Source organism: Tauraco erythrolophus, chromosome 12 (genome assembly GCF_009769465.1).
Source record: "Tauraco erythrolophus isolate bTauEry1 chromosome 12, bTauEry1.pri, whole genome shotgun sequence".
NCBI classification, from domain to species: domain Eukaryota; kingdom Metazoa; phylum Chordata; class Aves; order Musophagiformes; family Musophagidae; genus Tauraco; species Tauraco erythrolophus.
Genome location: NC_141476.1, coordinates 21808717 through 21836019, shown reverse-complemented (window position 1 = coordinate 21836019; position 27303 = coordinate 21808717). Strand labels below are relative to the sequence as shown.

Here is a 27303-nt window from a genome sequence, read left to right as displayed (position 1 = left end):
GACCTGGGCAGCCGTGCCCCACTCGCCCCCCGGGCCAGCCCTCGCGGCGGGCGGGCATGCCCGGGAGGCGGCCGCTCCGGCTGGGGCGGAGAGAGGGAGGGGGCGGGCGGGGGGCGGGCGCAGCGCTAGGCCCGGCGCGGCGGGGGGCGGCGGGCGCTGCGCAGAGCCCGGCTCCCCTGGGCGGCGGGCGGAAGGCCGGAGGGCGGCAGCGCTATGCCCGGCCCGGCAGCGCCGGGGGCGGCGGCGGGGCCCGGCCCCGACCCGGAGGAGAGCTACGACTTCCTCTTCAAGCTGGTGCTCATTGGGGACGCCAGCGTCGGCAAGACCTGCCTGGTGCAGCGCTTCAAAACCGGGGCCTTCGCCGAGCGCCAGGGCAGCACCATCGGCGTGGACTTCACCATGAAGAGCCTGGAGATCCAGGGCAAGCGGGTGAAGGTGAGCGGAGCGGCGGCCCGGCGGCGGGGGGGGGCGGCACGACACCCCGCCGCTCCGGTTCCGGTGCTGGCGGAGCGGGGCGGGCAGCCGTGGCTCACCTCCCGGCCCGCCCCCCGGCGTCGCGGAGCCCCGGGCCGGCTCCGCCGCGGGGGTGCCGGCGGCGCCGCCCGGTCCCGGCCCGACCGCCGGAGGAGGCGGTGGCTGGCGGCGAGCGGTGCCGCCCGACCGGGGTGCCCCGCCTCGGGGGAGCTCCCGCTGCCCGTGCCCCCGTCCCGCTGCTGACTTCTCCGTGTGCTGCCGCTGCGCCCGGAGAACGGGCTGCTCCGCGCCGGTGCCGCCTTCCCGAACGGCTCCGACGGGCGAGGAGGGACCGAGCGCCGTTATGAGCTTGTTTTGCTGCGGCAGGATCGGTTGTGCAGCCGCAAGCCGGGCTGGTTCCCCGTTAGCACCGCATGGGCACCGGTAAAAGCCCCGGTGCGAACCCGCGCTTCAGGGCACGCTCTGCCTCCGTTGTACCGCACCTGCAGCACCCCGCTTCTCCGTCAGGCTTCGGGCGGTGCTTTATTTACAAGCCAGAAGGAACCTCAGCTGGACTGCTCTGTTCCCAGAAAGGGATGTGGAAGTGGCAGATTGAGAGAAGATGGGGGAGCGGTTGTTGAATGAGGCATATTTAAGTTATCTTAAAGACGCTGTTTATAGGGTGTCTCAGTGCGAGTTTTGTAGTCCTTCCCAAAGCGGAACAAATAAACCTGGAATTTAACTTCTGCTGGAGAACATCAGCTAGTCGTTAGGGTTAGAAAGAGCATAGGACATTGACCTGGTGGAATTATCCTGAGATTCTCAGTGGTGCAGATTCCCTACAACAGGCTGGGCCTCTGAGCGCAGAAGCATGATCGAACAGCAGGGAAAAAAGGCTTAAAGCACCTGCGGTTTGTAGGTGGGATAAATCCCTTCAGCAGCCCCCTCCAGAACGGAGTCATACAGCTATCCTTATGTATCCCCGTGGGACTAGAAAGAACTTAGTGCAGGCACTGCCTGGGAAAGAGCATGAAACTGTAAGGCTTTTGGTGACACAAATACAGTAACTGCAGCTGAATTTCCGTCTGTGTTTACCAAAGTAGGTGTCAAAGTCCTCTATTGTCTTTTCCTTATAAATTAACTCTGGTGAGCCGAATATGAGGCAGAGAAAGCTGCAGAAAATGGAAGAAGTGAAGGTGCACGTTTTTTAGGAAAGGAGCAGGATTAGGAGCTCCACACCCAGCAAAGATGTTTATTTCCTTGGTGATGTTACACCTTTTCCTGTCATGCATAGCTGGGGTCAGCAGCTGGAAAGGAAACTCAAGATTTTCTGTTTGTGCTATTAGTAGCTCTTCTGTGCTTTCTAGCAAGAGAGCTGTTAGCAAGTGGGGTTTCTCCTTGCAGATGGAAACCTGGCTCCATTGAAATGCCAGGCACACAGAAAGGGACAAATGTGTCTGTCCCTGGTGCCAGGGGGCTTGGCCACGGGCATCAGGAGGAGGGGAGGACTAGCCCAGAAATAACCCAGACTGCCTAGGTGTGCTTTTTCATATTGTCGGTACTCACACCTGAACATTCCTGTATTAGTAGTCAGTCTGTAACAAAACCTGTGGATTATTTTAAGTATTGTTTAGAAAACAAGTAAGAAAATGAAAGCTCTTGAGGCTTTCTTCTTCCTTTGGATTGTTTTGCACTTCCACTTAGAAAACAATTATGGATGCACAGATTGAAGAGTGGTTTAAGCATTACTTCAGGCAAATTAATCCAACATTGTGGCTGATTTACCTTACAGATGTTTTTGTTTGCTGCTGAGTCAGGGACTCAACTAGGATATGAAAATGTTTGCTTGGAAGTTTTTCTGTTTGGTCTATTAAGGTGTGGGTTGTATGTGAGGTTTAAATTCCACTCAGGCTTTTCCAGATTGAGATTTCAGAGCAGTCCATGTAATCTGGGTAGATTTGTTGAGCATGCTATAGGAAAGAGAACGTAAGGAGGTGTTTCAGTATGCTTCTGTGAGCTCCCTTATAAAGTAGGCAGGTAGGTGTGTGTATCGTGCACGTTTTACAAACTGGGTTTTGAAGGAGGTTACAGTGATTCTAGGAGGGAATGCTTTATCTATCCGAACCTGTTAGTAAACAAGCCTGTACATGTGCTCTGAGAGATGCACTGTGCTTGTCATTGTTTCGCTCTCAGTCATGTGAGACATATTTGGTTTTTGAAGGGTTTCAGATAAACTGTTGATTGGGATGTGCTTCAAAGAGCATCAAGAGATGTTCAGGACATGTTTGAAATAAAATCAGCTTGACCTTACAGAAAGATCCTTACAAAAGCATGCCAGGTGACCCTTGGTGCTGCTCCGATTTCACTATGGGTTTATGACAGTATCTTCATAAGGAATGTGAAGGCTTGTTTTCTTTCTAGCAAATGGTGCAGGAATGAGAAAACTTCCATTTTTATAAGCTCATCTTTAGAAGTTCCTTCAGAACAGGAGTGTGTACAAAAAAAGTCCCAAGGAGCTTTTGAACGCTATTTGCTCCGCATCCCCAGTGGGCTACGCTTTGTTTTTAGGCTAAGGGCAGTGTTACAACACAACTGAGTGAGTATGAATTGGACACGCGTTTTGAGATTGAAACAAAAACATTAAGGTTAATTGCATTAGTGTCCCTTCCGGTTTAAAACTTCAAATGTTGTCATTGCAGTTATATACGGTTTCTGAAACATTTGGAGGCCAATGATTTTTAAGTCTTGCTTCCTTTTGATGCGTTTTTGTTGGATAAGGGAAAAGTAGTATGTTGGGATACTAAAGGTTAAGGTTCTGCAAATAACTACTTTTTTTTTTTTTACTCAAGGCTTTTGTTGCATCTTAAAGCTATAGTCTTTCAGGTGTCTCAGATGATACTTCATATGCTACTGCTTCATCAGCTACTGAAGCTGACTAAACTTCATATATAAAGAGATGTTAGTGCTTGAGAAAGGAGCTATTCATGGCCAGTCCTGATAACTGAAGCTTCCTCTTCAGAAAGAAAACAGTAAAGCACCAGTATTGTAAGCTTCCCCAACACGTGCTAACCCTGATTTGTAAAGATTTACCCCTTCCAGAGAGGAAGAAGATGTAAGCTTGTCTGTGCCATCCAGTCTTCTGTTTCTCTTCTTGTTCTTTCTTTAAGACCTCCAGTTGCAATTTGAGGTATGGTCCAGTGGGATTACACAAGCCAGTTGCCTCTGGGACAGGCTGCTGTTGTGGGCCATGGGCTCTTGGAGGTGTTGGAGCTAAAAGGCAGGCTGTGTGACAGGGAGCCAGGCAGAGATTTGGCAGATCTGGCACGCTGGGTTCTAATGGAACTTCAAAGTCAAAGCTACCTGTGATGACCACCTTGATTTCTATCACAAAAGCAAATTCTGACCAGCATTTATCCAGAATTCCCCCCCTCAGCTTTATGAAATGTCTACACTCTTATCTTCATTTAAAAAAATGCTCTAGTATATGCTGTTTAACAGGCTGAAGTTGTGGCATACTACCCTATAAAATACATCCTTCTTAGCTGGCTAAATCCTAGAGTATAGACTGTAGTTCCCAAATGTTGTGGTTGTTGACTTAATGCATAGTGATTAAAGTTCTACTGATAAAATCATTACTTGTTCTTTGAGCGATAGAAAGAATCTGGCAAACAGAACAAAAACATTTTGTAACTGTTATGTCATTGTAAGAAAAAGATATTGATAAAATGGTGGAACTAAGATTTTACATAATGACAGGCAAGGATGTTCATAAATCCAAGCCCGTGAATTATGGTTAGTAATAACAAAATCCATTTTCTTTTGCTTAATTTCCTCCTGAATTAATTTGGTATCTTTAATGTCTAATTTATGCTGTCATTTCATAGTGTTTTACAAACACTGAATATTTTTTCCTTTATGCCTTTCCTTTAGTTTTTCTCTCCCTTACTATATCTTTCAGAAAGCAGCAGGAGAGAAGAACGTCTGAAAACAAACACATTCTTTTTATAACAAATACTTCTTTATGTACCACTGCACTTTCTAATTTACAAGCTTTTTCAGCCCATATGATATCAAGATTCTTGGCCTTTATTCAGGCCTCATGACTGTAACTGTTCCTTTCAAAATGGCCCAAAGTGTAATGTGTCATTATCTGGCCAAATTGCAAGTCATATAAAATTATGACTTGTTAACTGCCTTGACTCCTGTTGTATTCAATAACGCTGCCAAACAAACAAAAATGAAGCTGTTGGTTATTACACTGCAGCAATATTTTGTGATATCCAGAGGGAAGTGTGTTGCTTTTCTCTGTCAGCTGCTTTGATGCTTGTAATGCAACAGCAAACAGGAATGCTGCATTCCCAGCAAACATTCCTCATTCTCTGAAAATTTTGTAGGGAAACAACTGAAGGATCAGTTTATCCTAACTGTTCTATGTACGAATATCATTTAAATTTAAATGCATTGCCATACAGATATTGGGTTTGTTGCTTTTGGCAAAAACTGTATAGATTAAGTTGCAAGATTGCTTCATTAAGTCTTTTTAGGAGCCGGTGTTGCGATTTGCCACTGTACAGAAATGTGTGTTATTGTTTGCCATTTGAGACAACAGGTTTCAGACACAATCAGGTAGTTAAGAATCATTTAGCATGGTCTTTGCATCCACCCTTTCACTACTGGGAAATTTTATGGAATTTGCTGTATTTTGAAGAATGCATAACACAAAAGTGACGTTTCTATCTTTGTAAAAGAAGGTATCAGCTATAGGATGTACTTAGTTATTATTAATGCTGCTTCACAAGCAAAAGTAAACCTGCACTCCTGTGACACTTTAGAAGGATCAGGGAAGTACTTAAATTATGTAGGAAGTAAGGGAGGGAGAAATTATTTAATGTGTCTTGAGGCCATTTGTTAAGCATTAACCTTTGATAAACAATATGTTTATCAATGCAAGAAGAATCCATATCAAACCGTTTGATAAAACTTGTTTACTGTGTTCTTCAGTCAGCCTGTCACCATTTTCAACACTTTGTCTATTTCTGTAGTTGAAACTCTGCTTTCTTTAAGCCTTATCAGATGCCTCAGAATGAACTTCCAGAAACTCACCTTAAATTTAAACCATCTTCTGTTTCCCTCCTTACATCAAGTTGAAACATTCCTTGTTTCAACTTTTCTCTGGTGTCTCTCCTCCTCCCACCATGTGCCACTGTGAAGAGCCTGGCTCAGTCTCCTTGATAACCTCATCATGGGTACTGGACAGCAGCCAGTAGGTCATCTCAAATCCATCTCCCATGCTGAATAAACCCGTTTCCCTCAGACTCTTCTCACAGGGTGCATACTGTGATTGCCTGACCATCTTGATGGCCCTCCACTGAACCTGCTCCAGTTCTTCAATGTCTTTCTTGTGCTGGGCCCAAAACTGGACATTGTATTTTAGTTGGAATCTGTGTGCTAGATGAAGGGGAATAATTGCCTCCCTTGACCTACTGGCTTCGCTCCTGTCAATACAGCTCCAAATGCTGCCAGGACACACTGCTGGCTTGTATTCAGCTTGCTGTCTGCAGAGACCCCCAGGGCCTTTTCAGCACAGCTGCTCCCCAGCCAGCGAGACCCCAGCCTGTGTTCTTGCAAGCGGTGAATGACACGTACTCCCTGTATGCTCCCTCCCAATAGGAAAAGATGAGAAAGTAAATATGAAAAGATGTTCAAGACTTTGTCTAATCTACTGATGGAAAGCTCCAATTCTACGGTGCTTATATGGAGTCATGAAAAATCTTTGACCAGAGTTAATAGTTGGTTTAGCACTTTGCTGTTCAGTACCAGCCGGTGCTAAGGGTTCTGCTGTCCAAAAAATTCAAAGCTAAAAGCAGTTCAAAATAACCAGCTTTGGCAAGTAAATGGGCATTCAATAAGTGAAACAACTAGCACAAGAAAGGTGGCTCCTTGTCTCTGTTCACTTAAGGTATTCTGTCATATTCCTTCTGAAAAATAGGTATTTATTCTCTGGTTTTTATCCTGTCCTCCTTTGCTCGTAGAGATGGTCCCCTGAAGGCCTGCTACCAATCTCTGATTTCATAGGTGTTTTTTCTCAGTATCCTCAGATTAATTTAACACAATTCTCCAGCGATCCCGACTTCTGTCTGTCTTACACTAAAATTGTTGCGAAAGTTATTACAAAATCAGGAATTGCTTAAAAAGGTTACTAAGTGACAGACATGGCTTTCATCACATTGTTTACAAAGCTGAAGCACTTAAATCATGAAAATAAATAATTAAGAACTTTGTCATAAACTGCATATGTCATACACAATACAAAAGAATATACGATCATATGTTTTTTTGTAACCTGTGGCTAGTACAGTTCATTTGGTATTTTGATTTAAACATCTAACTTAGACTGAGAGGCTTTTAAATGAGAAATAAAAAGACTAATTTTTTTTTCCAAAGAATTTGCAACTGTTATTTCTTGGCAAGAGTTACATACTTGTAAATATAATTTAACAGAGAGACTATATAAAATGTTTACTATAAAGTGGTGGTTTTAAGTTATAGTTGTGATTAGTATTTATGTATCATTGTCATGTTTCTTTTTGAATAGAATTATCTGAAATGTATCTCTGTACACCTACTGGAGAAAAAAGTATTTACTTAAGATCATGTTGTAGTTTAACCTCGGCCAAAACAAAGCATCACGCAGCTGCTCGCTCACTCCCCCCCACCCCAATGGGATGGGGAAGAGAATCAAAAAAATCTCATAGGCTGAGATAAAGACAGTTTAATAGGACAGGGGAAAAATGAATAATAGCAGTAGTAATAATAATGATAATAAAAGAATATACAAAACTAGTGATGCACAACACAATTGCTCACCACCTGCTGACCAACGCCCAGCCCATTTCCAAGCAGTGATCATGCCACCCCCAGTTTATATACTGAGAATGATGTTATATGCTGTGGAATATCCCACTGGCCAGTTTGGACCAGCTGTCCTAGCTGTGCTCCCTCCCATCTCCTTGTGCACCTGGCAGAGCATGGGAAGCTGAAAGTCCTTGACTGCTTAGCAACAACTGAAAACATCAGTGTTATTCTCATACTAAATCCAAAAATGTAGCACTATGCCAGTTACTGAAAAGAAAATATGCTCTATCCCAGCCAAAACCATATCATATATCAGACTGATTCATGCTATACAGAAATATTTTTCTTAGAGTTTTCTAAAGAAGCTGTCAAGCAAATTAGCTATATTTTGCCTTTAGGAAGACATTTTTCTTTAAACTAGGTAACCTGGTTCATAATACTTGCATACTGTCTGTGTGTCTGTAGTGTGTGTGCTCTTACTGATTTAAAATAAGGCAATTATTAAAATTTCAAGCAATGTGACAGGACAGGTTTTCAAGCTTCCAAACTGTAAGGAGTAAGTTGATATTAGTTCCCCAAAAAGTACCTTTGCATGCTGAGCATGCTGCAAGGCAGATTGATCCTTACCAGCTGAAGCTACCATCTCTGCATAGGTCTGCCAGAGGAGACTGAACAAGGGCTCCTCACTCAGCTTCAGGTGAGGTTATTGCATCAGTTCACACCCACCTCCAGCAGCAAGTTCAACTGAAGGGACATATTCATGATTGGTTCACGACAGCTTTGCCATTGCTCTAAAGGACCACCGTGCCTTCCTGCCTACCCAGTCTGCGTGCCTTCAGTACCACGTGGCTGCGGAATTGGTGTAAACTCTTCAAACACAAGGAAAAACCTTGTTTTCAGTTGCATCAGTGAATTAAGCTATATGGTGGACCAGATGAACAGGTGCTAGTTGCAGTGCAGGGAGAGGACAGGATATGCAGCTGGGATGGCAAGGCTTTGATGGCAGCGTGCTTAGCTTGGCTTAAGCAAGTCAATAAACCATGCCCTTATTTGACTGATTTTTTCCTGAAATGAAGAGTGGGTGCTCACCTGGCTCCCCTGCCAGCAGAGGTGATGGGACCAGTGACAAACAGGTGTGTCAGTTGGTATATATGTTTGCAAAGAAAGTATCTGCTTACAGGTCTACTGCATATTGTAGTCTCAGCAATGACAACAAAACCACACCAAACTGAAGGTCATGTGAAAAGCTAACTGATTCAGAGTCCTTACACAAAAGAGGAGTGACAAGTAGGGGAGCATGAACTTCAGATGCCTGAGGGAAAGAGCCTACCTGAGGGCGTGAGCTGGGAGGAAGAGTGCTGTTTGGGCTCCTGAGAAGGTCAAACCTGTGGTCTGTGCTCTTCCCAGCAGGACGCTCAGGGCTTCAGCAACTTTGTGCATTCAGTCCTGTGAACACACAGACATAAACACTTAGTAAAATACGCGTAGGGGTGCTACGAGATCTTGCTGGTGACATTTGAAAGGCTGCGGAAGTTGGGGAGGACCAGAGAAAGGCAAATATATTCAGAAAAGGCAAGAAATCCTGGGAACTACGGGCTGGTCAAATCATGGAGCAATTCTTCCTGGAAGAATTAAGTTTTGACCCTGCTTTGAGCAGGGAGTTGGCTTTGTCACCTCCCAAAACTTGTCCCAGCCTCAATGATTCTGTGATTCCATGCAATGTTCTTACACAGAGGTTTTCAAAATCCAGCTTACAGCACAAAGCGTGAGACTGGCTTGATCAGTCACTCTGCAGGTAAATCACTTTTGTTTATGCTTACGTGAAAACTATAAGCTAAAACAAATATTTTTTTTAATTTAAAAAGTTTATATTTTTTCTATATGCACAGAATCTCTCAGACCTCTCCCAAGAGATGGATAATCATCATTAACTTTGTTTTGCACTTGACCTAATCACATATTGAGATTTAAAACTATGTAACGAGTACAAAGGTCTAAGTGGGAGACTTGAGTACAGAGAACATCATACATAAACCTGCCATGAACTTCCTTGTCTAGTAATTGTCTGTTGCCTGCTCTAAATCGTTATCTGTTCCATTAATGATCACTGCTTTGTGGTTTTCTGAGTCCATTACAGTCCCTTCCCCTTCTCTGAGAAAACTCTTACCAGCACTAAAGTACTTTTTCATTGGATTGATTTTTTTATTTTTTTTTTAAGCTGTACGTACATCATTTGGGATCTAAATGCTTGGTTAGCAGAGGAGAGCGATCCAATCAGTACAGCCTTTTCCAAAGTGAAAGTTTCTGCTCAAACATGCCGCAGAGTCAGAAGATACAAAGAAAAATACTACTATGTGAAAGAAATAAATGGAAAAATTATTCCATATTATTTGATACAAAACATCACTGGCACACCGCGTTAAGTTCTTGTCAGCTCTTTAAAAGAGGTTGAGAGAGAGAGAGGAACTAATATGGAAAGATTCAAAAACCCAGGAGTATTTGCTTATATCCTATCTCAGTTAAGAAGAGATGCAAAACATAAGGAATGGCACAAAAAGACAAGCAGTGGTCTCATGTATCATTTGGGGATAGAGAAGTGAAAGTGCAACAGAAGGACAGAAAACACAAAGTTTATAGAGGGAAATTTTTTGGTTTCCTTGCTACTATATATTGAAGCCAAGAGCTTGGAAAGATTCAAAAAGGATGAGAGATTTATATGGAGAATGAGAACAACCACAGTTACTTTAGATTAAAAGCTCCTGAAATATAAGCCATCATGTCCCAGGACATCAGACAACCTATAAAACAAGAGGCTTTAAAAAAATTTTCCCTATGAGCAGGATATTGTGTTTGTCCACTCTGAGTTACTTGGCTTCTTCCTCTGGAACATCTAGTACTGGAAACTCAAACTCTGATACTAAACCCTTAGTTCTTATGCTGCTGGATTTAGGCAAAAGTATGTAAGCTAAGCATTTTTTCTTCTTGCCCAGATGTAATGTCTGTTCTATCACCTAAAAAAGGAGAAGTGAACAGACTGACTAGATCTTTGACTGACTTTATTGAAACCTAGAACTACTGGCATTTCTTTTATACATTCTTTTATACATTTTATGTTTTTTTTATATATATTCTTTTAATCGTCTCATATTTCCTTACAAAACAGCATCAGTGCTCATATGGTGCTTCCACATCCTGCTCCAGTTGTTACTGCGCCTGTAGCAGAACTGGCAAACCATGGCAGTACCTCAGACAATGTGCTAGTGGAAACCCACCTGTAGCTTCAGCAACACACCAGATGATGAACTGGGGTGCCTTGGCTATGGCCTAATGCCTTGTTTTGCTAACTCTGCTAGTCAAAGGGGTAGGGCTGGGCATGCAAAAGTGGTAATTCCATAATCTACCACAGAAGAAGGATGTGTCAGAGCTCACCTGCAGGAACTCGGAGTGTCTCAATCAATACAGATGGAAGCTTTGAGCAGCCAAGTGCAAAAAGGTTCTCCAGCATCTGTTATTATCCTGAAATCATGAACAAAGGACTAGAAAAACGTGATGCCAGAATGTATCAATAGCCTAAGAAGGCTATTGAATCAAGTCTTATCTTTAGATTCAGGAAAACTTGCTAGCCAGTGTCTCACTGTGTGCTTTGTTTTATTTAGTTGCAGATCTGGGACACGGCTGGCCAGGAGAGATTCCGAACCATCACACAGAGTTATTACCGCAGCGCCAACGGAGCAATCCTGGCCTATGATATCAGCAAGAGAGGCTCTTTCCTGTCCATTCCTCACTGGATCGAGGATGTGAGAAAGTATGCCGGTTCCAACATAGTACAATTACTGATCGGTGAGTTAAAAATATTAATACCAAGTGCTACAGGTTACTGTACAATGTAATTAGTTGCAGCAGTTGTTTAAGATGGTCAAAAGTTTTGGGTTTGGTTGAAGTTAAGGTGTATGTAATAGATATGACTGGAAATTTTTCCAATTTTTTTTTAATTAGGAAGTGCTGATTCATCAAAACCAAAATGTTTTGCTTTGATTAACTTCTGTTAAGTAGCCGGCTTTGAATCCTTTGCGTCTCACCGACTGGAGAACTGGGTACCCAAGATTTGCAGGTTCTGAGGCACAGCTGCTCTGGAGCTATTCTCATGATAAGGACTGTATGGTTTCCAGGGCCCAAAGAAGCTCCGTCATATCAAGCCAATGTGTTTTGGCAAACTGGATGGGGGACTTCAGAAGGACTTTGGGGCAATCAGGGTTTGCCAGTTCTCTGCTAGAAGTTCTGCTTCCCAGCCCCAAAGTGCCCGACTCAGACATGGCTCTCGAGGTCTTAGAACTCCTAATACAACATCAGTGCTGTTCTAGATTTCCCTAGGGACCAGCAGACTGCTGCCGTTTTCACAAAATGGTTTTAGCTTTCATTTCCAGCCCATTTTTCTTCTGTTAAAGGTCTATGGCCAGCACTCTTCAGTTACTGACTGTTTCTGTTCTCTGTACAAGTCATACAGAAATACAGATTGGACGGGGTTTAGGAGATTATCTAGTCCAACGTCCTGCTCAAAGCAAGGCTACTGTCAGGTTGGCCAGGGCCTTATCTGTCAAATCTTGAAAATCTCCAAGAATGGACGTTCTGCAGCTTCTCTGGGCAGCCTGAGAATCTCCTGCTAAATACTTCATCTGACATAAACAGTCATTATAAATTACTCCGTTGTTTCTTTTTCTTCAAGGAAACAAGTCTGACCTAAGTGACCTTCGAGAGGTTCAGCTGGAAGAAGCTCAGAATCTGGCTGAACACTATGACAATATCATCTGTGCCATAGAGACCTCTGCGAAAGACTCCAGCAATGTGGAGGAAGCTTTTGTGAAGATGGCTACAGAGCTCATGATGAGGCATGGAGGCCCTATGTTCAGTGAGAAGAATACTGACAGCATCAAGCTTGACAGCAAAGACGTTGTAGAAGGCTGGGGGTGTGGCTGCTGATATGAGCTAGGTGATATCCCTGACTTTACTGGAATTTAGATGGTGCTTCACCCTAATGCTGAGTAGCACGGTAGCCATATTCTCCTCCTCCTGTGAAACCAGCAATTTTGTAGAAGTTAGACACAATCCTGTTTGCTTTAGTGTCTTATTTTTAAAAAGGGACTCTTGAGAGGTAGTCCTAAAAGTCAAGCCCTCTGAAAAACTTCCTCAACATTTGTGCCCACCATTTTCTTTTCTGTAACCTTCATACAAGTTACAAAAGTGGAGGACACAACTGTGAACTGGTGGTGTGAGGTGGGGAGACAGATGGTTGGGGAAGAGACTGATGCACACCCAAAGTTCTGAAGCATTTAGCATGGGACTGTTGCAAAGGAGGGTCACCTTTGGAACAGGCAGTCTTGACAGTGTCTCTTTAAATCCTCAGCACTCCACCCGTGACCAGAAAGTGGTGGTGTCTTAGATAAAGGTATTTCAAGTGTCAGAATACTCAACGTTTTGATTACAGGACCAAATAGCAGTCACCTGTCCTAGGGCATCTGGATTGCTAGTTAGTATTGGAACAGGCCCAGGTGGGGAAGACTTCTCTCAGGTTTCGTTACAATTTTTTTATGTTAACATTTTAACAAAAAGCAAAATCAGCCTGAGCAGTATCACGTGACTTGCTGTCAAGCAGGATTGGACCAGTGAAGTTATTTTAAATACAGCCTTGAGAAGAGGGTAGATGCATTTCATTTGTTATTGTTTGCACAGTGATAGCTCCCTTTTCCAAGTGGGTATCATTGAGTTTTTGCCCTCAGGTCTCTCAGTTTCATTCCATAACTCAAAACCTGCACCACTGGAAACAGGAACTGGAGAAACCTTCAGCTGACCCGTATCCGTGATCTCTTGCCATGTGCCTAATGGTCATATACAGGGTTAATTCTGGTCATACATTTGACATTGTGTTACCAGAGTGTTTCTTGCTTCAGTGGCATAAGTGAACTGGGGGTTTGTTTTGGTGGGGTTTTTTAAAACCAACTCTTTAAATACAATCTGAGCGTATAGTAGGAAAGAAGACCTCAGAATAGCTGAAAACTGCATGCTTTGCACTTCCTGGTTGTAAGAAACCAGCATCTTTTCAAGTGATTCCCTCCCGGCTTTGTACTCGACTGCTTCCCTCTCCCTATCACAAGTTACCAATTGCTTTTCATTTCTTGAAAACACTCAGCAGGAAAATCTTTCAGGGTTATCAAAAGTCTACATTGCTAAGTAAAGTAGATTTCGGAATTCAACTCCATATAGTTGTCTTTCAGATTCGGCTCTGTATTATATGTTGTAGGTGCAGTTGAAGTACTGCTGGCAGCAGTTCTCTCTGGATTTACACTCTCGAGCCCCGTGCAAAAATGGATTTGCAAAGGGAGCAGAAGCAGGATTATTTTTAACTCTGCAGTTAAAGCAAAGGTGTTCAGAGGTGACAAGTGATTTTTGCAATCCTGGTACTTTGAAGGAGCTCATTGTCAGAAAGTGCCCACTTAAAGTGAAGTCACTTGTCCCTTTTGAAAATCGTGATCAAAAAGGACCTGGATTGATTTGCTACTAGGGCTACACTGGTTTTTTAGCCATTCAACATATCCAGTATCATAAAAATCAGGAAGATTTAAGAAAGGGCTAATGGATCCTAATTTCAATACTATTCATCTTCCTACAGAAAATATTAAACCATTCTCTGGTCTTTCTGGGTTTTTTTAAACTATTTGGTAGATAATTGAGGAGTTACGTACGCTTTGTAGCCTGTTCGCTTCTAATCTAAGGGGTTAGTTTTCGCGTTTTATAGCTGTAGGAGTGAAAGGGCCTTAAATTTTTCAATTAGTATAGTTTTCACAATTCCAATGTTTTATATGGAAGGGCAGGTTGAGCTGCAGTGCTTTAGTAGTGTTTTTGGACAGTTTTCCAGGACATTCCCAGCTCTCCTACATCCAAAGATAGCAAGCAATAAGTGTCCAGCAATAGCTAGACACTGAAAACGAGAATTGTCCAAGCTCTAGATTTGTTAGTGATTAGCAAACCCTGTATTCCACTCTCAGGAGAAACTATGAAGATAGTCCAAGCTAAAACTCAGTCCTGATGACTGTTTTTCCTCCTGGTTATAGATGGTCCTTAAGATACAGGATCCTAGCAAGCATTTGACTTTGTTATGACATGTTGTAGTGCACATCTGTAGGTCTCAGTTCTGCATGCTTGAACACGGACCCTCAGATAAGCTCAGCCTCCCACTGTTTGCAGGATTAGTGCCAAATTATTTACGCCATGCTGATAAAAGTTCACACACGTTTAAGAACAGTATTGCTGCTACTCAGATTGAAATCAGTAGTTTACATAGTAACTCATCTTAGAACTGGAGCAAGATGCAAAATGAACGTAAATCCCATTCCCAGTGCAGGCAGTGAGTGGTTGTGTTTTTACAGGAGATGGAGAAATGAGGAACTGTTGATCCATTTCCTTAGTTTTCAGGTTTGTTTAGTAAACAAGTAGAATTAGACCAAGCACTATATAGGATTTGCTCCCATGTATCTCTCAAACTAGTCTTGGAGGTTGAGACTCTGTCTGCAGGTTAGTCACAAAACATGAAATGCAGCATCAGTGATTTGTTCACTGTGTTTACAAATGAGATGGCACCAATTCAGATCAGTTTTCATTTTGCTGTAGAAAGCTAAGACTGGGGCTTTAACTCAGCTTTGTCTTCTAACTCTTGGCTCTTCTGTACTGTAACAAGTGTAATACAAGTTTGCATGCCCTACCTAACTGAGCAAAAGGGAACAAAGAAATAGCCCGAACATCTGGTTTGTTTTTTCAGGTTAGGAGCAGATGTGAAGGACACTGCCTGGGCTGTCGGTGGTAAAAAGCTATTTCAGTTACCAAACTTTTGCTTTGTCTATTGGTAATAGCACAATATCAGTAGACTGATAGCTCCTGGACCAGAAACAAACCAAAGAGTAAATGTAACTTAGAGCTTTTCACCCCCTTTCTGAAGACTTTTATTAAATCTGTAATTCACACACTTAGCTGTGCAATTCAAGTATTAGGAAGACAGTCCTGTTGGCTTGATTCCATTAATCCTGTTGAAACCGAAAGGATACTTGGGTGAAGAGAGTGAGTGGCAATAAACCTGAGATTTACGGGTAAAATCCTCAGTTTCAAATCTTAGGTTACAAATGTGCACTGATGGACATCAAATGAATAATTCAGTAGTGCATGATCAGCATTCACAGCGTAAACATTTGCCAAGAAATGTTTACTGGCAGCTGAACATTAACAATACCATGGTGCAGTAATTGCTTTTAAGCAGATCTCCTTGGCTGACCATATATTTGCATTAGTATTTATAATTTATTTTTGGCAGTACCCAAACGGTGCAAAATATTACAAAAACACAGAAGGGGACATTGAGCTCTGCCTTGTAACACTTAGGAGTGGAATGCAGAGGCAAATACTGAAATGAAACCATCAGCAGAATGTGGTTCCCAGGAGCGTGGACATTGTTATCCTTTCTATTGATTTTGATTTAAGCTAATTTTATCTCCAGTTACTCATCCAGTCCATCATCACAGATGGAACTTGTAGAAATATTTATAATTAAGTAAATATAACACCAAATAAATGTCAGCCCAGAAACCTGCTAACACTGGCTTTGCAAAACAAAATTTTTAAAAAATGACACCCCTTCAGAACAGAGGAAAAGTCCTCCTGATTTTATCACTCTCACTGTACTGGAAAGCAGGTCACTTTTTTGAGGGGAAAACTACAAAATGAAGTGAAGCCCAGCTGATACTGTATAGATTTCTAAGCACTCCATGAAGAGTGGAGCTCATGCTCAGGTTTTTTCTTTGCCTTTAAAAAAGATCACATTTATTTGAAGAATAGGGCTGACTGTCACATAGCAATATACGTTGTGTTACAGTAGTACGTTACATTATATATACGCTCACGCAGTAGCACCCTTATAAAGTGTTTCCTTGATTTGCCCCAAGTATATATTGTCCCACTAAGATTTACACCTCTCTTATTTAATCTTTTATTCCCAGCTAGTTGGCAATTTCATTGTCTTTTGCCATCTCGTGCCAATCCTGAAGGAACTGGGAAGTAATGACATTATCATGGGATTGTTTTACTCGATGTTATAATGCAACTCTCTTTAAATCAAGATGAATTTATATATTATTTCATTAATAGAAAATGTTTATCTTTACCTATCCTGCTGCCAGAACATTTATATATTATCAGACCTCTGAAGTTTACCCTGTTGCGTTATTTTGTGTAAACAGTGTGCTGGAGGAGAATGAAGCGAGAACAATACGTGCTTTGTGACACCGGAAAATAAAGTTACTCTCCTTTTGGCATCTTCCAGCCTTGGAGAGTGCTAAGTTTAACCCCTGTCAGTCATTCTCGGCGGAGACTTCACAGAAACAAACCAGGTTATGGATAGAGTGTGAAACCAGTAAGCAGGGGAAATGCAAGGCAATGGGAGTGAATATGCACTATTTTGAGAAGAGGTAGTTCCCACGTGACTCGCTTTCCCCGGTACCTGATGATGACCATGTAGCTGTACTCCCACCCTCGTGGTACAAGAAGTGAGGCAATTAAAGGGGAAATGAATCCCAATATTTAGGCTTATCACCTGAACCACTCTTCTCAAATGATACTAGGTTGTTTCATCAACTAAAAGGCATTCTATATTTACAAATGTGGCAATGAAAGGTGCCACATTGTTAACCCATGCAGATTAACCGTTACGTTTTTATGACGTTTATTATGTATGAAGTATAGTGACTGCCCAGAAGAGTTGTGGCTGCCCCATCCCTGGAAGTGTTCAAGGCCAGGCTGGATGAGGCTTTGAGCAACCTGATCTAGGGGAAGGTGTCCCTGCCTATGGCAGGGGGTTGGAACTGGATGATCTTTGAGGTCCCTTCCAACCCAAACCATTCTGTGATTCTATGATTTTAGAGTCACAGAGCAGAGTCCTTTATAATGGGGCTGTTCTCAGATTTGACAATTCTTTTCCACACTGTAAGAAGAGATTCATAGATTTGGGAGGTACTGTCTCAGTTTTATTTTTGTAGTATCTTTTGGTGCTGATCATCCCACTGAGATTTCAGTTAGAGAACCAGCCTCCTGGGTATCTTAGGTAATGTTAAATTTCTTTAAACTCTGTTGAATTGGATTATAAAGCTATTTGAAGCAGCAAAAAAATCTCACATGGAAGCATTTAATTGCAATCTCCACTGCATATTTTAGAAAAAAAAACAAAAAACAAACTATTCCAAAACTAGATGTTCTGATTTCCAGCACAAGTTTAGCCCTCTGTGTCTTTTTTATCATTTCATTTTAGTTTACTTGGAAAAGAGCAGGGTTACAAAATCAAAACAAACCAACCAACCCAAATGTATGTTTGCTGTCCATGGAATTGTTGCCAGAGGTTAGATAAAAATAGCCAGCAAACTCTCCTATCCTGATCTTTGATAGCATTTTTTAATATGACTTAAAAATGTTAAAATGCACTTTGAAAATAATTGTTTGAAGCACAAAAGAGTTGTGATTTTTTTTTCACTGTCTTTTTTAACAAAGGTTTCTATTACTTGAATACTGATAAAGGCAGTTACCTGTATTACATTCATAACTCTAGGCATCACTGAAGACAGTGTCAACAATTGTCCTGTTTTTCCATGTGAGTCAGCGGCCAGTGGAAAACAGGTGAACAGAGTAACTTCACAAGAATGAGAAAAGTGAAGCCTGAGTAACTGTCAGGGAAGATTTTCTGGTTAGTCTGATTAAACATGTTAGTTTTAATCAATGCTTACGTAGTTCAAAGAAAACACTTTCCTTTCCAAGGGTAAAATAACACACTACCCAAATAGTTACGGGTTTTCCTGTTCACTTTTTGTACAACGGAAATTTGTCTGCTGCCTATGCTGAACCAGAGTAGACTGCTAAACTACTGAAGTGTTTGGTAACAGGACAGTTTAACATTTAGAAAGCTCTTAAATTGGCTTAAAGCTGTATTTAGAACCTATTCCTTCCCTTATGAGGTAAAAAGTATGTTTCTCTCCCTCAGGACACCATTTGAAAACCTTCAGAAGTTCCAAGATTGTACATTGCTAGAAATTTATTGAGGCTGTCCTTATCATTAAAAAAGTCACTTTCCATGTCTCTTTTGCAAGATATTTTTAGACATCAATTGAGTTATTTCCAATTTGATTATCCAGCTGAACTGCTGACACTGATTTCTACTTTCTTTCAGCCTCAAATTTAACAGAAAACTGAGGATTAATCTTCCTATCACAAAGAGCTGAAGGGCCACCAGATAGACTATAACCAGCAAGTTTTTGCACGTGTATAACCATAAATCTCCTGCGACAGGTACCTAATATCTGTAATGTGTGTGCACAGTACACTGTACTCTGAATCAATCAAGGCCAGCTTTGAGATCATTCGCCCGAGTAGGTAGTGTAGGTCATGCTGTAGGTGCAGCAGCTTTGCAAGGCTGCTTCTGTTTAAGCCACTTTGTCTAAGGCTTACCTAGCCCATCCAAAATTTGCTATTACAGCTAAATGACTACAAGTGAACTATTTTATTTTCATTTAGTCATAAACATAACATTAAAAAAATCCTACATTTATAGCTTTTAATTCTAAAGCATAGACTGGGATACTAAGAAAGTAGTCACCTCTTTTAAGCTTTTGTAAGAACATATACCTTATCATTGACTACTCTGTAGGAGTTTACACCTTAATTCCCCCATAAACTCACTCAGACATCTTGAAGTGCACACTGTTCAGTTGTAACAGCTACCTAAAAGGATCCAAGTTTCTGTAAATTTTAGCTTAGAGAAAGTACCTTACATATGATCAGAAGTGTGGCAAGCTAGCAGTTAAGATTTCTAATTGTTCAATCAATAAAAAAAACCCCTTATGACACAAAAGAATATTTTCTCCAGATAAAAGGAGAGGAAGACATTAAATGAAGGACTGCATTTCCTTAGAAATTGTCTTTTTGAGGCACAATGTGTGCACTTCCAAAAGCCAGTGTCTTTTCAGTAACTGCTAAGTAACAGCCTATTGCACTGCACTGTGCTGTAGAACATGTGAGGATCAACACTTGTTTTATCTGCAGTAAATTCTATGGGCAATGTAGACTTATATGAAGATGTGAGGGAGATTTTGGGTATATAAACTATTGTATGTGAAAACAAGGGTATGAAAGACTATCTTTTGAACACGGCATGCAAACTTGTCTCAACAATTTGAAGGTACATTTTAAAAACAAGTTAAGAGCTGAATTTCCAGACATTAAAGCTGCAGACAGATGCCTACCAACATCTTCAAAAGCATCTAGGTGCCATTGCAAAAAGCACAAAACTGGCATGGAACCAGTTTTGAACTAAAGGGAAATAGCTATCAGGAAAAAAAATACATTGATGTGAAAGGCAGAGCACCCTGATTATTCTGTGTTTTTCATGTTCACTCTCTTATTTCAATGCTATGCGTAAGTAAGCATTTTTCCCCTTAAATACCATTTATATGGCATTAAACTAGATTATTCTAAGTATGAAAAACAGTTTGATACTTGACAAAATAAAATACTATGTACATTTTCTTAAGAGAGTGATAATATTGATGAGGACAATAACTTTGCTAATATAGTTTGGTGGTGCAATACAAGAGATTCACTAGAGTTTAGTGCTGGACTGGTGCTATGTACACATACCATTTCAAAACCAGGGGAAGGCAGTGGATGAGAGCAGACACTGTCCTGCTTGCCAGGCATGAAGGAGACACAGGCATATACTGAGCAGAAGGTGAATTTAGTTATTTGTAACAGGTTTGAAAGATTTCTGGTTTATAGTCAGATAAAATAGAAATCTCTATTTCTTTTCCCTCTTTTGTGCCTCACTCACTGATACCTGACAGATAGAAACCCCACAACTCCATAGACTAGAGAGCATCCAAGTGAGTCTGGCTCACACATCTGTTGGGGAGAAAATAAAAATCTCTAATTCATATTGAATTCATTCACTGCATTCCAAAATGATTTCAGGGGTCTGGATGATAACAGTGTTAAAATCATTCTGCGTTTTCTAGGACAAATCTGTTGCTGTTTTTCAAAGTTCCTTCAAGAGATGCAGGCTGTACATTTCTAATCATCAGTAACTACTTTGCTTTTAAACTTCTTTTTCACAATACTGACTAGATCATGTGGAATATGAGGAGACAAGGGAGCAAGCTTGCATACTACAGTAATTTTTTATACTTTACCTACATCTATTTATGAATTTATTATGAAAAATATTTTTAAACATATGAAACCTGCTTTTTGTTGTGAATTTTAGCAAAGTAGTGGATACATTGTACTGTGTATCATTAAAAAGGTTTAATTAAAGTAAACATTTGGCAATTAATACCTTTTGTTGTTATTTTATGTACGTACCCTGCTGTGGTTTATTATCAGAAACGAAGTCAAGATTTTAAGATATTATGTCTCATATTCTACAGTGCTGTGTGGTCTTCTACTTTTACACAAGATACGATCTAATGTACTCTCTATTAAACAAACAGTGCTGAACTCTTCCTCTTACCCCTGCAACTGCCCATCACTTGCAGAAATGCATGCACATTAAATTGTTTCAAATGAGTAAGCGCCCAACATAACCGTCTGGAAGATTAAGAATGAAAACCGAAGTCCTCGGTGTTGGAGAAGTGCAAATAACTTTTTCAGTGCTTGCAGCTAAGTGTAAACAATGTAGTTACAACCGTGCCTTCCTAAGGGAATGTTTAGATCCTGGATTTTATTTAAGTGCTGTAAATTAAACAAAGCAACACCCTTTTCTTTTTGCTTGGCTCTTTAATTCTCACATCAGTAGATGAGCTAAGCAGGTTTTTAAAACCTGCCTTTTTGATCAGCAGGAGCCCAATATTGAGTTACTGGGTTCTGCGTTCTTGTCTGCTACTTCAGTAAGAGTCTCAGATACCAAAATAGCAATCAGTAGTTTTCAATGAAATGGTCTAGCTCTAAAGCTGGTTCTTTAGAGTGCTGAGTATAGCTGAATACATTAGTTAATTATCTTATTCTTTGCTCTTGAAACATTCTGGTTGTAACTATACATGTCACTGCTGTGCACAGTGCTGTAGAGAATCAGTGTAAGCGATAAATAATGCAAGTGTCATGCTTAAGGTGTACCTGCTCTTCGTAGGTACTGACCTTTATTTTTTGATGTACTTTACAATGTTCTGCGCATTGTTACTATAGGTTCTAAATCTGTGTGGGGAAAAACTTACCCAAAAACACAAAAGGAAAAGCAAGCTATGAATTCCAAGACTGTTATATGAGACAAAATGTAACAGTTCATACAAACTGGGTTTCATTTATGTAAGTAATAGCATTATTGTTATACAGTCCTAGAATATAAAATGTAGAACAGTTCTCTCCAAAGCCTGTAAAATCATGGCCTTCAAAAGTGAACCTGTGCTTTCACGGCATGCACCAATGATGAGCTAGTCATATGTCACCTTGTACGAACCTTAGAACCTGCCTGTCTTGCTGCTAAGAAGGTCTCACAACATTTCCAGAGCAGAAAGGACACACTCCTGCATTGATAAAACTAACTAGTTCCAAAGCTGCTTCCCAGGTCATCTTCCAAAGCACTGTATGACACGCAGAACACACAGCCCTGGCTGACGAGGGAACAAGATGGGTGGCTGCCAATGGGTGGCCAGGATCTTCCCAGGATACTCTCTTGCACAACAGGCTAAACCAGTCAGAAAAGGTTATGCAGAGGAAAAAAAAGCACACATTGAAAAAAAAACCCCAAATTCTGCTCTGATCTCTGCTGCCTGATCATTTGTGAGTGTGTGTGGCAAATTAAAATATGTATTGTTAACAAGTGTCTTTCAGTAACTTGAATTTATTTTGGAAAACAATCATGACAACAGTTTAGTTGGCTTATTATAAGTGCGTCTGGCAAAACAGTTTAAAGGGACTTCTTAGTCACATTTCTAGGAACCTTTCCTTGAATTCTCTAGAAATGTGGAATAGCTTGGATATAGGAGGTCTAAACACATCACAACCATTTTTCTTTTCTTGTCAGTGAGGTAAACTGGCCTTCATCGCAAAAAAAAACCCGTATTTTTTTATAGTCTAAATTTGCTGAGTGCTTTTTCTCCCCATTCATACTCAGGAACTTAGCTGTTAAGCTAGCAGAAAGCAGTAACACTTCCATAAAACAAGACATGAGACCCAAGTCCTATTGCAAATCCATTTCTTATTCTGAGAAATATTCTTACCTATACAACAGGTGCTGCCTCTGATTCAGAAAGAGGTCAGTAGATAAATCTGCAGTAAACCTGGCTGGCTGTTCAGCTGTAACACATGTTTAGCATGATCTTAGATTCTGACACTGGATTCTGAGCTTGGCATACAAGACCAACATAATGCAAGGAAGAGAACAGCTGAGTCTCAGGTGGTCTTAATTACACAAAGTAAACTCATCTTTACTTTACACAAAGTAAAACCATCTGTGCTATTTTAAAGATGTATCAATTTGCTTTATTCACAGAAGTGACCACAGAAACACTTTTTTTCTGAAACTTTCAACACACAAGCTGTTTCAGTCAAGCTGAAAACAGGATGTATTTCATCACCCAAGAATTCATCCTTGTATAGACAAAAGATTTTAATACAGACTGTACCCATTTCTGTTCAAGTTACAGAACATACAAGCACACCACTGAGTTTTAAAGAAACTCCTGAAATCCTGGCTTCTTGCCTATGACACTGAAGGAAACAGATTTCTACCTCTTTAGCAACTGCCTTCTGTATGTAGTGTTACTGAGGCCACTGTTTCTACCTTCCTTTAATCCCTGGTGAGACTAGGTGAGAGGACAAAATAGCTACACTGCTCTTCACAGAGCAACATGGCATTCTTGCTTTTAACCAGCACACAGAGGACAAGGTATGTGGAAAGCAAAGTCAACCAAAAGTCTGGGCAAGTTCATATACTTGTGGCTGCCTGTGCAATTAGGGTAATTTAAAGCAATATATACATGTATGTTAATTTCAAATGTATTTGCACTTCATAAAAACTATATTCAATCATTACAAAGGTCTCGGTGCCCCTACATGCAGATATTGGAGCTGCACTGGGAACAATTAATTGACTCAACTGAGATTCAATCCTAGCTGTTGGGAACAAAAATAACTGACACTGGAAAGGTCAAAGTTTAGCACAATGGTTCTGTGAATCCTTTTGGTAACATTCCTCCTTTCCATCCATCCCCTAGAAACATTCAGAACACTGAAGTTCTGAAAACCCAGAGCTGAGAAAACAGGTCTGTAGTACGATACTCATCTCTGTGAGTCCATCCCCGATGGAACAAACCCCGAATGCTCCAGGGCCTTTCCACTGCTCATCCTTACAGAAACTCACTTCCATGCCACAGCTGCTCATTTTGTTGCTGAGGAAAGCCCAAACGTTTGTCAGTTTTATAAAGCACGTAAAGGCTAAACATAAAGCAAAACTGGGGAGTAAATGTCTCTTTCCCAGCAGCTGGGAGAGGCTGCAAGAGCACCAAGCTCTGCCTCATCTCAAACTCCTGGGGCACAATTTCTCAGTCTCTGAGAGGAAAAAATTACTGAAGAGAGACCAAGCGCTTCACACTTGTTTGAAACCAAGAAAGGGTGAGAATGAGAGGAAGCTGAAATTATGCACACTCCCTCCCGCTATTTTTCAAGCACTTTGGCTTTTTGAGGGTCTGCCAATCCCTCATTACCACTTACCGAGCTGGGGCTCAGTCCGCGGAGATGGAGAACCTGAAACACCCCGAGCCCTGGAGAACAGTGTCGGGGCAATGGCTTTGCGTTTTATCGCTTCGATGATAGGGGGGGACACAAAAGAAAAAAAAAAAAAAACCACAAACTAGTAAAAATAATTTAAAAAAAAAAAAAAGAGGACGTCAATACTCCGACTCCTTTCCCGCCGCGCCTCAGCCGCCTGAGGAGCAGCCAAGATGGCGGAGCGCGCCCCTGGCGGCGGCCCCTCAGGAGCGCGGCGGGAAAGCGCCCGCCCGCCCCCGCGCCGGGGGTGCCGCGGCAGGCAGCGGCCCCGGCGGGTGTCCGTCCATCCCGTCGCGTCCCGCACAAATCCAGTTCCTGCCGAGGCGCCCGTACTGGTATACTCAACACATGGGAGTCTCCAGCCTCCCGCCTACGGAGTTACTGAGGCAAATCCAGGGCGGCCACGCTGCGGGGGTGCAGTTTTTCACACAGTTTATTTGTGTGAAAACCAAAGAATAACCTGTTAGTATCTGCTCACGTTCATAGGAGGTGGTTCTACACGACTACGTGTTTGAAGGTTTTTAGGAGGCAAGCCACAAATATCTTCTCAGAGAACGGGACGTTAATTTGGAGATGAATTACAGCCATCTTCTACTTTAAGTGTTTTGCTATTTTCTGCCAAAAGAACAGGTTAACTCACCAAAATGACAAATAATCCCTTTAAATCCCATACCCCAGATGGTGGTGGAGCAGCGAACCCATTCCACGTGTGGAAACAGACATCTTCGCAGCCCCAACAGCCCACCCCAAACCCCACCTACGCTCCTCACTATTCTTCCAGGATTTACTGGATCCTGGAGTTAAATACCTCGGCTCTGCCAAAGCCCGTGCTCCTCTACAGGTGTCTCCATCACTGCTTTAGCTGGATCAAGGTGTCGTGATGCGAAGCTCCTGCTCACCTCCACTCGCTCCGCAGAGCAGTCACCCGGCACGTCTCCCGCTGCAGGATCCCAACACGCTCCAACGGAGGTCTAAAAATTACATACTGGGTTCCAATACTACACCGACAGCCAGCGAGAACATCCAAGCTTAGTGAAAACATTGACTTTAGAGGATCTTTTTCAATATTCTTACCAGTAGTCGTCTGCCAATCCCACCACATTGCAGAGGCTGCATTTTGTCTCCTACTACCACTGAAATATTTTAATTTTTCTAGATACGATTTGATTACAGCATATCACAGCATATAATCACATTCGTGTTGCTGGACAAGAAAAGACGTAGCAACGTAAGGAGTTGTCCCAGAAAAAAACTGAGCACTTTATGGAAAGAAGTAAACTACTACAAAATACTGCAACAGGTTATCGTGAATTACTCACATCTTTAAAACAAGCTGCCTGGATATGGTATTTAAAAAAAAAAAAATCTGCAATTTGAAAAGATTATTCCGTATCAAATAGTATCAATAGGTGCAGTAGACTGATTTCATAAATGTAGGATGTACCACAAAATAAATTACTCCTTTCATTATATTTAAGAGAATTAAAGTTTTGACACGATAACCTTAATTTTAAATGCAAGTAGTTTTTTATATGGAAATGGAGATACCTGAGAATTTGTTTTCCTTAAAATGGAAGTCTCATACATTCCTTTAGTTTAATTGAAAACTGTTTCTAAAGAAAAATGTGTGATACAGAAGACAACACAACTGGAGTTTAAAATATCGTCAATTTTGTATTAGCAAAAGTAAGCACAGGATATATTTTTGAAAGGTTGTTTTTGGGGGTTCTTTTTTATAGAACAAAAGGTGTCAAGAGTAAAAACACTACTATGCAAAAAAAAAAGGCAAGTTCTACTTATAAGAAACTACAGCAAGATCCTCAGAAGTATTTTTTAAAAGTGATTTCAGTGAGCTATTTCTGTACATCTTGGTCACTTAGGTGCTTCAACAGTGCAGTTTAAACTTGAAAGAAGTATCATGCCATCCACTAGCTTACTTATGTTACAACTGAAATACACTGACTTAACATGTGGGAAATACTATTTGGAAGCACGCAGAATGGAAGGTTTGCCCGAGTCATGTACTAGCATCTTGGTACAAGTATTTTCACCAGAAATTTAAGTAGAAGTGTAAACTGGAGTGGAATTCCCAGAAGTAGGAACACACATGCTTTTCTATTCATTTTGCAAAGTGTGAGGAGTTTGCCATCCTCCTAACGCCAGTAATATTTCAAAATCCTAACTGTGATGTAAGTGCTCAGTGCACATAAACGTCGGAACATGTCACTGAGGAAGCAGTTTGCTTTCAGGCTCTAGAGCCCGACCCATGCTGTGTGGTTGCAGTACCCTTAGGGAATACACAGTCTAACTCCAATGTACCCAGCTCAGCGCTGCAGTGAAGTTGTGGAAGCATCTAGCAAGTGGATGCTGTGAGGTCCTTCACACTTGGCAAGAGCTCCACGCAAATGTCCTCAATGGTAACTCACTATACTCCTTCAAATCCTTCCTTAAAAATTTATTTTTTATGTCACCAGAATATTTGCCTAGCTCACCGTTACACTACAAGCGTCTACCATGCTAACATTTCTCTTTTGTGTTTTATAGTAATACCCACACGTGTTAATCACCTTTGTCCACCATCTGTGGCAACAGCTGCCTATTTTTGGTTTGGTGCTGATACAGCTCCAAACCTAGTGGTGTCCCAGTGTGCTGCTGGGACTCAGTCACACATTCATACGAAGAATCACATAAACAACAGCTCAAGCCGACTCATCGGGCAACATTCACACCGCTGCAACGCAGACATAGCCTGAATGGTCTAAGAGGGATACAGACCAAAAACCTGTCTTCCTTTCAGCTGGAAACAGTAGCAGCTTGGTTAGCAGGCAAGTTAATGTTACCATGAGGGATGAAGTTTAAAAAGTATATACACAGTTCCTTTATGAACTTTTTGAAGCCTTCATGCATAATCTGGGGAAGAAAGAAGAAACAAATTGAACATTTTCTGTTCTTCATCAACTTGCACATTTTTATTCCTTGCTTCACTGAGCGCCTGAAACCGCTTCCAGTAACAGCTAAAGAGCTCTGCAACACGCTTCAGTATGGAAACAACGCAACCTCAGTCACCCTGACGCTGTACAAAACTACAGTCTTTACTCAGAAAGATGGGGCATACCTTGCAAGCAATTGGCGTATTACAGAAAAATGCTAAAGAAA

General features: G+C 41.5%; 1 protein-coding gene across 2 annotated transcripts; it reads left to right on the top strand.

Annotated features, from left to right (window-relative positions):
• The first annotated feature begins 213 nt into the window (after positions 1 to 213).
• Positions 214 to 15920, top strand: RAB43 (RAB43, member RAS oncogene family). Of its 2 annotated transcripts, XM_086619330.1 has the most exons (4): positions 214 to 435; positions 10965 to 11148; positions 11813 to 11866; positions 12032 to 15920. In XM_086619330.1, the coding sequence occupies exons 1-4, from the start codon at positions 214 to 216 to the stop codon at positions 12283 to 12285; spliced, it is 714 nt and encodes a 237-aa protein (XP_086475456.1). In that variant the 3' UTR covers positions 12286 to 15920. The 2 variants fall into 2 exon arrangements, with proteins under 2 accessions (XP_086475456.1, XP_086475457.1); XM_086619331.1 differs by lacking the exon at positions 11813 to 11866.
• The last annotated feature ends 11383 nt before the right edge of the window (positions 15921 to 27303 follow it).

Excerpts from the sequence above, each read along its gene's own strand:
- RAB43 (XM_086619330.1), top strand. The coding sequence starts at position 214 with ATGCCCGGCCCGGCAGCGCCGGGGGCGGCGGCGGGGCCCGGCCCCGAC. Across the intron at positions 436-10,964 it reads TCCAGGGCAAGCGGGTGAAG|TTGCAGATCTGGGACACGGC; the intron begins GTGAGCGGAGCG and ends TGTTTTATTTAG. Across the intron at positions 11,149-11,812 it reads CATAGTACAATTACTGATCG|AAATACAGATTGGACGGGGT; the intron begins GTGAGTTAAAAA and ends CAAGTCATACAG.